Raw genomic sequence first — 12,688 nt, 5'->3', positions numbered from 1 at the left:
ACACTAAATGCGTTCTTAAATAATCCTCTGATCACCCTTGAGTTTGCAATAAAAACATTTTAGTGTGTATTTTTTGGAATTTATTGCTGTGAACTTGACAAACAAAATTAGTTTATGGAAAAAACTCTTAATCCAGGTGGAGAACGTGTGTGGATAGAAAAGTGTTTGGGATAATTGTTTGAAAAAACATTATAACATTTTTTAATGCGATATATGTGAAATAAAAATAGAATTAAAAATATAAAAAGGTTGTTGAAAAATATATTTATAATACAATCAAATAAATTTTTGCAAATAATAACTTATCCAAACAAACATTTAACTTTTGCTTTTTGCATAGGATGAGACTTGTCTTAGCACGAGTTGGTTACCTGTACCTATTCCATTTTTGTTTGTTCCATTTTGATTATCACGATAATAAATAGGTTAATGTATATTGAAAATGTATATACTAACACATCTGGATGCATGTTATGTGTATAAAAAAATAAATTTAAATTTAAATTGGTATTAGTTGACATGCATCTAAGGGTGCTTGTATATAAGTGTACATACTATTAGTGTATATAATATAATATTAATTATAGTAAATAAGCTTATTTATTCTAACCTACTTAATTTTTTTTTTTTTTGGGAAAAGATGTACCCAAGTATTTTGCAATTAATATTTTAAGCTTGACTACTGATATCGACTTACCAGCTATTTTTCGGCTTAATTGATTTGAAATTCCTCAAACCGAACCAACTAGAAAGATTCAACTGCCGTGTATCAACCAACTAGAAAGATTCACTGCTATATGGACTCCAGTGGTGCTCGGATGGGCTTCAAGGGCGCCTGATGGTACAGGTCGACTCAGAAAGTCTAGTTCGTTTGCTCAAGTCATCAGCTATAGCCAAGTGGTCACTCTGCAACACGATTAGAAGGATTCGAGCACTACTTCTCCTGTTTTTAGCATCGATCCAACATGTATTCCGGGAGGCGAATTTCACTGCTAATATGCTATCTAAGCCGAGACTTCCATCCGAGTTGTTTTGTACCTCGCAAGATTAGCTTTCTAGGAGGATTCGTGCGGCTTTGAGCCTTGATAGTCGAGAGTTTTGCTATGTATGTAGGCAAGTGGACAAAGGATAGTCTCTCAGTGATTGAGGGGTTTAACGATTTGTGTATTCGAACTCGTTATAATATTGGGAGTGTTTGGATACAAAATTTATCCCAAATAATATTTCGCTTGTATCATCAACACATTTTTAACCCACATGTTTATATTTCCAATTACCTTTTTATCTCACATATATCACATCATAAAAAGTACTATAATAATTATTCCAAATAATATTTCAAATAATACCCTATACAAACAAATCCACATGTTGCTGGTTCTTAATAAAATTTGGGGCTGGCATCCCCAGCCGCAGAGCGGGTCTTGCTTTAAAAAAAAAAACCAATTATGTTTACCTGTATAAAAAACCCGGGGGAAGGGGGGGTAGGGGTGAAATCGAGCCGAGTCGAGCTCGAGCGAGCTCGATAACCAAAGATCGAGATCGACTCGATAAAAGTGTATGCAGACTCGAACTCGACTTGATCGAGCTCGATATCAAGTCGAGTACTCGAGCTCGAATGAGCTCGAATTGATCCTGGTTCCTGCGCAAATCTAAAGAATCTAGTCTTTGTATCTTAAATGCAACACTACTAATTTGTACTAAACAATAAATTAAGTTGCACTAATCATTCGAATGAAAGTACATTAATATCAATTGAACAAGATTAATTGCAATTCAAAGAAACAAAACTTAGAAGCCAATTAAAGTCTTGGAGGCTTGGAGCCACATGGACAAAACTTAGAAGCATACCATTGCATACAGAGGACAGAACCTTCGGCAGAGGTTTCAAACCTTCAACAAGCTTGGGGAATCAGATGCAACCTTCCACTGCACTCTGCCCAGCAACACGCACGATAGGGGAGACAGCAACCATAGCAACGATAGCAACTGTGATGAATTGATCCAAACCAACCATAGCAACTGTGTTACCCCATGGCACATCCTCAACTGTTTCCTGCTTCTTACCCATCCAAATAACTATTCTTTAGACATTCTTAAGTCTTAACATTATAACATACAAGTCCTTTTTCTCTCTCGGAACATAGTTGGGACCCATAATTCTAACCTTCATGCCAGTGGCACTTTTTCCAGAAAACACACGGCCAAAAGTAAAGAAAACACACAGACACACACATCCTCAATACAATCAACCACCACCAATGCACCATCAGTAATACGAAGGGCAGCAGTCACCTCAGATGAGAAATCAACATGCCCAGGGGAATCTTCATGCCAGTGGCAATTTTTCCAGAAAACACACGGCCAAAAGCAAAGAAAACACACGAACACACACCCTCAATACAATCAACCAGCACCAATGCACCATCAGTAATACGAAGGGCAGCAGTCACCTCAGATGAGAAATCAACATGCCAGGAGAATCAATAAGATTAATAAAGATTCAAGATTCAAGAATTCTAGCTTCCAAAATTCAGAAATTCCGCAAACGAGAAACCAATGACAAACAAAAGGACAAACACAATGGCTAAAGAAACACCATACGCATGCAGAAACTAAGTGGCCATGATCCACAATTCCACATTAACATTTCAGCATTAAACATAAGCAACAACCTGTTCTCAACCTCATCAGAATTTCACGAAAATACAAAAATGAGTGCTGCAGCCAATTGAAAGGAAAAACTTAGGGAAATTTTCTGGAGTCTAATGAGCATTTAGAAGCTCTTGTTTGTAATCTGGTAAATGAAACAGCTTGTTTGCTCCTTATGCATCTTCAAACTTCGGTGTACAATCTACAACACCTAGCCATACACAAATGACAAATCAACCAACTTATGTACAATTTAAATTTAAAATTTGAACACAACTTATGGCAAATTAAGAATAAGAAAATGAGAATTCACAAAAAGATGGACCTGATTTTCAGCAAAGTAGTTGCTCCTTACACAACTTCAAGCATTGGGCAGCTCATATTCTTTGAGAGCTTTCTGTGGCTGCATTTAGGTAGTGGAAATGCAAATAATGTAATACTTTAAAATCAATAAACAAACTAATAAATACTAATTTATCTCTGCAATAACAAATTCATATAGATATAACTTACTTTCAATTTCTTTTTGACCCCGTGTAAATTTCTACACCAATCGCCTGCACACATTAATGTTTGGACTGTCTCCGGAGCAAGTGAAGCACGGTATGAATCAATCACCCTAGTTCCAGCACTAAAGGTGGCCTCAGATGCAACGGTAGTGATAGGAATGGCCAATACATCAGCCGCTAACTGAGAGAGTACCGGGTATGCTGATCGGTTGATTTTCCACCAATCTAAACAGTTGAAATCCTTCGGATTTTGTCTAGGAAGTTGGCGAGGCTTGTCTAGGTAATCCACCAACTCGCTCTTATGGGGTTCATCGGATTCGAGTTCACCACAATACTCATCCAAATCATCCCAATAGTCAGCAGTTGCTCGAGGTGGACACACTATTTCGGATGCAGGATTTAATGAACAACCTGTCCCTGCACTTCCACTTGTAGCCATAGCAACGTACTCGTCATAAAGCTCAAAGATGGCTTTTCGAACATATGTGATATTCTCTTGAGTTTCATATGCGGAATACATCTTAGGGAAGGCAAACTCTATTGCTCGCATTTTCTGTTTGGGATCCAAGATAGCTGCAATGGACATCAATAAATTACACTCTTTCCAGTATTTGTCAAACTTGAGCTTCATTCTTGTAATCATACTCCGGACAAAATCATCTTCATCATTCACTCGTGCATCCAAGAGTTTCTTCACCTTTAGAATCTCAGGGAGGAATAGATTGCTAGTTGGATACTCACTCCCCGAAATTATGTGTGTGGCTGTGTAGAACTTCTCTAAAATGGTGCAAACTTTCTCAACCTTCTCCCAATCCTCTGAAGATGGACAAGACTCATAAAGGGGCTCTCGAACTTGAAAACGAGGAAAAACCTCTTTATATTTTATAGCACAATTCAACATTTCATATGTTGAATTCCATCTCGTCCTACAATCATGGAGCAATTTGTTTCCAGGAATTTGTAGGTGTTGAGCAATTTCTGCAAATAGCAATGCCCTACCATCAGACTTGTTCACAAAATCCACACTATCTCGAATATTTTCACAAATATCTACTATATCCTTCAAGCCATCTTGAACCATAAGGTTCAAGATATGGGCGCAACAACGAACATGAAACAGTTTTCCTCTACCCAAAAGCTTGTTGCATCTCCCGAAATCATCTTTCAACAATCTCACGGCCACATCATTGTTTGAGGCATTGTCCACAGAAATAGTGTGAATTTTTCCCTCAATTCCCCATTCCTTTGCACACTTGAAAACTGCATCCGAAATCTCAACTCCTCGACGTGGTGGTCGAATATGAACAAAATTTAACACTCTTCTGAAGCTTCCAATTTCCATCAATCCAATGTCCGGTCACCACCATGTATTCAATTTTTTGATTCTTTGATTTCCACATATCGGTGGTCAAGCTAACTTTTTGTACATGCCTCAACAAGTTTTTCAACTTCTTTTTCTCTATCTCGTACACCTGTATACAATCTTTTTTAGCTGTCATGCGTGAAATCTTTTGCCACTCCGGCCAGCCGCGTTTCATCATTATGTTGAAACCCTCTTCCTCCAAAATTGTGAAAGGATGCTCGTGCATCAAGATCCAATGTGCAGCAGCCTCTCTCATTGTTTTCATATCGAATTTGCCAGTGTGCAATGATGGTACAGTTGGAAAACGCTCATTCGCTTGCTGAAAGTTTATCTTTGTTTGCTGCTCGGCCTTTCTAAGTTTGGCTTTTCTAACGGAACAGTTTTCCCGATGCCTCCACATGCTGCTGGTTTGTTTAGTTTTTCCCCGATTCAATTTCTTACTACAATGTTTACAAATGGCATAATATATGCCATTTTCTTCCAAATCATCGAAATCTTCCCATACCTCAGATGTTTTATTCCTTTTAGGCACTCGAAATTTACCATCATCTTCAGCTTCATCTCCTTGCTGCCTATTGGTGTCTTCGGTTCCCTCTTGTTGTGTTTCACCACCCTCTTGTGTGGGATCACAGGTATCACGGCTTACAAATACTGGGCTGTTAATCATGACTGGTGTGGATGAATCGGTCCCAGACACATGTGGTATTGAAGAAACCTCGGGAGGACTAATAGACATGCCTTTAATAATAAACAAATATTTACATTAAAATGAGTTCCACTTCAAATATTTTGACACGGAGCATTAAATTCAAATCAAACAGACATTAGAAGAAATAGAAAATGACACACAAGCACCCAAATCTGGAAAACAGCTTCCAAAAAACATTCATATCAAGGCTAAAGTTCATAGCAAATTTAGATCTTATATAATATTTCAATGCTATGAAAGTATGAAGTATAAAACAATTCATAATAAAGGTAAAGAGAATATCAATCAAATCAGTATTAGTCTCAAAGCAATTACTCACAACAGAAAATAAAATTTAATTTGATGTGAGTGTTAACACTCAAAAGCGGAATAGATTGAATTCTAAAAGCACATTACCCAGAATTCTAAAAATAAAAAAGAAGTCAGATTGAAAGAACTCAAATGTTAAATTTGACTGAGAGCTGCCAATTTTTTTTTTTTTTGAAAACTAACCTAGAGACTCAGAACAGTTTGAATAAAGAAAGACAGCTGAGCCTGAAAAATGCAAATGCAAGGAAGATATCAACACTAACTGAGAGCATTTCTGGCTTCAAATAAAAAAAGGTGAAAATTTATGATATATTTCTACCCCACATCCCTAAAGATTAAACTATGGTTGACTTCCAATGATTGTGGATACCATCCTACTTTTTGAAAGAAGAAAAAATACTCATCAGAATCAAGTAAAGTCCGAAAGAAGAAAAAATACTCATCAGAATCAAGTAAAGTCATAACTAGACAAAAAATGGATTTAGTAGTAATGGAAGATGCAAAGACATCAATTGAAATTCATCCAGATCCTATAAAACAGTACTTGGAAATTTGGGAAGATATGAAGAATGTTCGACAAAGATATCTGTAGTACTTGCTGGAGGATAACAACAAAGTTATTGACTATATACCCAAAAAGAAGACTTATTGCTTGGGTGTGGAATGCACTAGCAAGTAGTATATGGTGGTCCTCGATTTTCTTTCATATGTACAAAAAAAATGACAATATATGCAGAACAATTTGAAAGATATAAGAAAAGTTTCCACAAAAAAATGTGGCGATACTGGACAAAATTGCAGCAAATCAGAACAATTTTAAATTTATCCTTGAGCTAAATATCCGGAGAAACTAAAATTGTTCACTTGCATGATAGACTTAGGTGGTATTTCAAAACAGAAAAAGAGGTTTAAGTGTTAAAGTACTTTCAGATGACTATATAACTCTAAAAAGTGAAGTTCACTAGTCAACAAAATTATTAAGCTAAGCAATGCTTTAGGTCTCGCATGAGAAAGAATATTCTACAAAAGAAGAGGCTACACCTGTTCTAGAGATTATAATACATCAAATTAGGTCTAACAAGATGGATGTCTAGCCGATCAAAAACAGATCATGCGAATGACATCAATCTAACAGATCATGCGAGTTGATATCCCAATAATGTTTTGGATCTTAAACTCTTTTACTATTGATGCTAGCCACCATCTCATCTTGAAATGGATATTATGGTATCCCATTTTTTTTAATTTGCATTGGATAAAATCAGAAAGCCTTTTGTTTACATTTTCTTATTTTTATCAACGAGAAACAAACAAAAGGAATAGCTCAATCAGATTCAGAGCTGAGTTTAGGAAAAACTTCAGGGCCCAAGAGAAAATTTGTATGAAACTTCAAGCACTACTGTAGCAATAAAGCCTGAAAGTTTTGATAAGATTTCATATATATTCGGCTGGGAATCATAAAGGGGGCTATTAGAAGCTTTGATATGTCTTCAGATTGAGAAACTTTTGTACTTTATGACGTATCCCCTTTTCTGCAGTTTCCTATTCCATGCAGTGTTTTGTTTTCCAGGAAAGGTTAGTTTTAGTTCCGATTGAGAAACTCTTGTTTTCATGCTGTTATTGACCCAAGTAAAAGATCTTTTAGTTTAACTGCATAAGCTAGCATCAAAATTATTCTCCAGAGAACATAACTGAATATTCTCATTAATCTCATTAATATACTAGCTAATTAACACTTAATAATCCAACTTAAAGCAAATTTCTGAAATCAGTGCATTTTCACATCAAAGAAAAACCCATAAACATGTTAGAGCCAATGTCAAGAAACTTACCAATTCTTGGAGCTATCGCGCCAACCACCGAATCACTTGTTGAAGGAATCGAGCTGCCCTCCATTTCCTCAAAATTCCAGTACAGCAATGGAGAAGGAATGAGATACGGAAATTGAATATATTGAATCGCAGGCTGCAGCCCCCAATTTTTTTGGTTAGGGTTTGGAGATTAAAAATTAATATTACATTTATAAAATTTAACCTCATAATGCACATATTTACTACACAAATGCACAATAAGTACCTTAATTTGTCAAATGCAGCTGTTGAAATTGATGGGTTTTGATTTGATTTGAAACCCCGCTCAAAGGTCGGCTGCTCAGTGCTCACGCTGCTACCTACTCCAAGTTGAGCTAAACTGCTGAAGTGTTTATAGCTTTAGATGATCAGTTGTGACTTGTGACAATTGAGGAGATGAGCCAAAGAATAAGAGATTGCGATTTGAGAGAGGCTGAAGAGGAAGGAACGGCCGAACGAAGAAGAAGAAAGAACTGTGAAGGATGAATTCGACGGAAGCTTTTTCATTTTTCGTTTTTAGTTTTCCTCATTTCATCAGAATTCTCGAGCCAAAATTACTTATTCACCCTTGTTTACTAATTGGCAGAGAACTGCTTAAGCCCGTAAATATTCTAGCTAACAAACCTAAAAGAGTAAATTGATATATAAACTAAAATAAAAAATATATATGTGCTACCGAGCTCGAGCTACTCGTCGAGCTCGAATTTCTGACTCCTAAATACTCGAGATCGGCTCGTTTACTGTAGCAAGTAGATCGAGATTGACTCGAACTCGAATTTGCTTGAAATCGATTCGAGTAGCTAATCAAGCTATTCGCGAGCTCGATTCAAGCTACTCGAATTCTCTGCACCCCTGGGGGGGAACCAATCTGGTTCGGCCCCCATTGGTTAACCATTTAACCCGACCCATTTGGAAGGTACTGCGAGCGAGAAAGACGCCCTGGAATTGTCGTTCAAAAGTACTGGAAAATAACTGGGGTTTAGTTCCTTGCTGAACGTTCGATGGCGGCCAATACACTCTCAGTGATGCTCCCAATCTCATCTCCAACTTCACTATCTCTCCAGAAACCCACCGACCATTCCTTGGCTTTCAATCCGGGTTGTCAGTTAATTCTTTTTTTTGGCGAAAAACTTTCCATTCGCTCGTCAAATTTAAGTCTTGTTGTCTCAAAACGACGCAGTTCAACTGCTGCAACGGCCTCCTTTAGTCTTCCCATCTCGTAAGCCTCCAATATCACTACTCTTGTTATTTCCATTCACTTTTAAATTTTCATGTGGAAGTTTGGATATTGATTTCCTTTTTTATTTTGGTCAAATTGGCAGCAAGGAAAAAAGGGATTCCTCTGAAAAATTACCCAGGTATACCTTTTTCCTTGGTTCTACCCTTTATTTTTACCTTTTTTGGGGGTTATAAATTGTGTGATTAAGTTGTTGAATGACGATGGCGTAGATGGTCTGCGAGGGCAATAAAGTCATATGCTATGGCGGAGTTGGAAGCTAGGAAGCTCAAGTATCCGAATACTGGGACAGAAGCTTTACTAATGGGAATCTTGGTTGAAGGTTAGCGAATGCTTTTTCACCCTCATTCTTTTTGCTTATTAGCATCTAGAATTTTCACCCTGCACGAAATATGCCTTGAATGTGGTGTTGTCTATGCTCAATAAAAGCTTTTTCCGAGTTCTGGGGATAATGCAATTTTTAATTCCAGCATTATGGACTGTTCAGAGCTTCCAGTTGAACAGAAAAAAGACTATAACTTCCTATTCCTTGTACGAAGATTCTTGGAAGGTTTTTACATGATTATGGATGTTCAACGAGCCTTCTTCTAGTGCTTTTCATATGTGTGTTATTGCAGGAACGAGTTTGGCTGCCAAGTTCTTGAGGGAAAATGGCATCACACTTTTTAAGGTGCGAGAAGAAACTGTAAAGTTACTTGGCAAATCTGACATGTACTTTTTCAGTCCAGAGCATCCTCCCGTGACTGAACCTGCTCAAAGGGCTCTCGATTGGGCTATTGAGGAGAAACTGAAGTCTGGTATTTCTTTGTCTTCTCTTGGAAATCAGTGTTTTTAAAATATAAAACGTTCACTTGCTATCAACTGCTCTCATAAATTTAAGATTCTCTTGTTCGTTTCACGTGTTGCCATTTGAGTCTTCATGGATTGAGCAACTTATTGTTGGTGGAAATAATTTAGTCTTGTACTTTGAGGAGAATACAATGCTTCTCCAATCTGATGACTAGTGGCTCTCTGGAAATGGCTATTTAGACAAATTAATAGTTATTCAAGTAGTGGAGACCTTTGACCGAATTAGGAGATGAGAAATGTGGTGGAATTTCCCATTGGCACTCAGCAAGTCTCTAGAGCAGTAGGAACTAGAAATGAGATATCATGCTTCCCTCTGGTCGTAGGTTATGCATGCCTATTTTCTTTCTCTTGTAAAAGCTATAATGTTCTAGTCAGAAGTAAGCCATGATCAGGTACTGTTGGCAAAAAAGACAACAGGGCAGAAATTAATCACCAGTTTTAGTCGCAAGAAAAGGTGATAAGGATGTTTGCCAAGAGACATAAGAAGTTTACTATGTTTGGATTTATGTGCATTTTGTGGGACCCTAGCCTAATGACTCAGGCCCAATCTTTTATCCTGACATTATTTTTGGATTTGGTAGTGTAATGCTTCAGTTTTTTTTTAAATATAATGTTTAAGAAGTTAGGTTGGCTAGAGGTAACTTTTGTAATATTTGTTATGGATGTTGTCATACATGTAGTGTTTTATTCACCTTAATCCTTTTTTGGTTGAGTGATTTTTTTTTTTCCATCTGTTAGAATGACTTCCACAAGTACGGCACATCTCAGCACCTTGGAAATCTAAATGCTGCTGTAACTTTGTAATCTTTTACCCAAGTTATGGAACTTTGAGAAGGATGGAAAGCTTTAGAATTGATTATTTATTTGAAGGAATTATGTGAAAATGTTAGGTTACTTTTGGGATTAGGATCAAGTGATCAATTGTTGATGGTTAGATGCTGGATTTAACTTTCTGATTCAACATGAACCCCATTTTCTGTGCAATCAAGAGTAATATGTTTGTTGCCTATTGGAAAATATACTTGTGCTGCTGAGTTATGTCAGGAAGATGTTGAAAAACATTGAGGTAAAGTTAAGCTAAGAATTGGGGAATAAAATTAGGGAAGGAGTGAAAGCAAACGCGTAGTGTTCCAGGTATTAGAGTAATGAATTCATTATTATACTACATTTTATGAGATAAATTATGTCAATCAAATTTCTTGATTGCGGTACGCTGCATTCTTTAACGCTTAGTGAACTTCTAAGTTCCTGGCTGGTATAAAAAATGTGAGCCTGTTGTACTCAAAGGCTGCTTAGTTGCAATACAACACCAAGGATTGCTATTTTTGCGAGTTGAATCAGGCTTCTTGTTTGAAACCGAGAATCTTGTACCCCCTGTTCTGTTAAGATATTGCTTGCTGTGATGGGATACTAGTTTATAATTCGATTAAAATGCAGGTGAAAGTGGGGAAGTAACGACTACACATTTACTTCTTGGTATATGGGCACAAAAGGAGTCAGCAGGACATCAAATATTGGCTGCACAGGGCTTTGATGATGAGAAAGTTAAAGAGCTGGCAAAGAATGTAGGTTCTGTGTTAGAGTTCTTGTTCAGTTAATTTTCTCGTTATGACTCTTCAAATTTGTGTTTTTCAGATGGACAAGGATATAATTTTGAGCTTCAAATAGATTGCTGAAAAGGTTCAGAAAGTGCCTGTTTGTTTGCGTAGTTGTGATCAACTTCTGAGAGGAGAAAGCTTCTAGTAATGGACTTCTGAGACTCTCTGTGGGAAGTTATCCTTTTTACAGTGGCCTGACTGGTTGTGTTCAGTAACACAGTTATTATATCCAGGGTCCGAGCATACCGATGTCTCATCAACAGACGTCCGAATATTACACAAGTTATTTCATAGTGAAGTTACCTCTGATCTGTACTAAGAAACAACAACACAAGTTATTTATGGAAAAGTTCGATGTCATGCTGAATATCTACTGGGATATCACTGTGGAAGCCAGGTCAATGATTTGTCGAATTGAGAATCCTGTTGATTTGGATTCGTTGTTGGTTAGTCCATTAGCGCATGGTGTGAGATTTTTGGTCTCAGCTACTTGCTAGAGAAAATCAGATCGTGAAATGCGGTAGTTTTTGGCGGCATATCAAAAGTATTTGCACTTGCTCAAGTATTAATCTTTTCCCCTTTTTGTTTATTGTTTGATTGTTGATTATTGGTTTAGCAGATGCAACGAAAATTTGCGCTAAATGTCATGGCATGGTTGGTACAGGCGTACAATTGTAAGAAATATTTAAAAGCGTTTGAATTTTTATTTTTTTGGAATTTTTTTTTATAGAAAAATGTTAATTTTTTTTTTAAATGTGTTTTAGAGATTTGATGTATATGAGATAAAATAATTATTAAAAAATATATTCACAAAAAAAATATTGACGATGGATAATTATTGTTTAATTTGGTGTTTTAACATATAATCCTCGTATGATTTAAAAATATATAAATAACCTTCTCATGAAATATACGAAGGTTTTATAAAATGTGGTTGGATATTTAAATTATTTAAAATAATATTTCATGTGTATCGTAAACATATTTTTTAACTTAATTTTTAATATTGTTTTTTAAATTTTCATACATCATCTTACAGAAATAAAAAAAAAACCATTGTCAGCTAATACCTTGTCAAACACGCTACTCACTACTGTTTCTTAAAGTCAGAGCAAAACAAATGCTTCAATAACATTTAGGGTCTGTTTGATTGGAAGTAAAATGTTTTCCTTGGGAAAATATTTTCCGTGGAAGTAATTTTTCATGAAAATCATTTTCCTTTTATCATTTTCAGGTGTTTGGTTAAGTTATTGAAAATATTTTCTTACTTCATTTTTTTGGTGTTTGTTTAACTTTTGAAATATTTTCACTTTTATCTCTATCTTTACTTTCTACACATTATAACTACATACTTCTTTCCATGCAAAATAAGAAAATTTATCTCGTTGTTTAACTTTAAAAAATCTTGGAGAAATGTATATATGAATAAAAAATATCTTCTTAAGCAATAAACAAATTGCTGACCATTTAGCGCCAAATATCAATCACATGCAATGTTTATTGTGACATATATCTTGCACTCTCATTGTTGAAAGTTTCTCTAGAAAAGAATGTCCCTATTATACAAAATTAATTACTAGCATAGGATGAGCAGGATGAGTTTTTTTTTTTT

The 12,688-nt window shown here is 36.1% G+C and overlaps 2 protein-coding genes across 3 annotated transcripts; one reads left to right on the top strand and one right to left on the bottom strand.

Annotated features, from left to right (window-relative positions):
* Positions 1-2,607: 2,607 nt before the first annotated feature.
* On the bottom strand, positions 2,608-7,882 carry LOC113721019 (zinc finger BED domain-containing protein RICESLEEPER 2). Of its 2 annotated transcripts, XM_027245520.2 has the most exons (5): positions 7,619-7,882; positions 7,375-7,507; positions 3,166-5,262; positions 2,978-3,055; positions 2,608-2,863 (listed from the first exon to the last, which is right to left on the bottom strand). In XM_027245520.2, exons 3-4 carry the CDS (start codon positions 4,501-4,503, stop codon positions 3,014-3,016), a joined length of 1,380 nt encoding a protein of 459 aa, XP_027101321.1. In that variant the 5' UTR covers positions 4,504-5,262; positions 7,375-7,507; positions 7,619-7,882; the 3' UTR covers positions 2,608-2,863; positions 2,978-3,013. The 2 variants fall into 2 exon arrangements, with proteins under 2 accessions (XP_027101321.1, XP_071929630.1); XM_072073529.1 differs by lacking the exons at positions 7,375-7,507; positions 7,619-7,882 and having other exon boundaries at positions 2,755-2,854; positions 3,166-4,636.
* A 360-nt stretch (positions 7,883-8,242) lies between these two features.
* On the top strand, positions 8,243-11,638 carry LOC113725117 (ATP-dependent Clp protease ATP-binding subunit CLPT1, chloroplastic-like). The gene is made up of 6 exons (XM_027248106.2): positions 8,243-8,611; positions 8,715-8,750; positions 8,842-8,951; positions 9,247-9,426; positions 10,916-11,043; positions 11,114-11,638. The coding sequence occupies exons 1-6, from the start codon at positions 8,394-8,396 to the stop codon at positions 11,144-11,146; spliced, it is 705 nt and encodes a 234-aa protein (XP_027103907.1). The 5' UTR covers positions 8,243-8,393; the 3' UTR covers positions 11,147-11,638.
* Positions 11,639-12,688: the final 1,050 nt, after the last annotated feature.

This window comes from Coffea arabica, chromosome 2c (genome assembly GCF_036785885.1).
Source record: "Coffea arabica cultivar ET-39 chromosome 2c, Coffea Arabica ET-39 HiFi, whole genome shotgun sequence".
Taxonomy (NCBI): Eukaryota; Viridiplantae; Streptophyta; class Magnoliopsida; order Gentianales; family Rubiaceae; genus Coffea; species Coffea arabica.
Note: the sequence above shows the minus strand (reverse complement) of the source record. Positions and strands in the feature narration are given on the sequence as shown.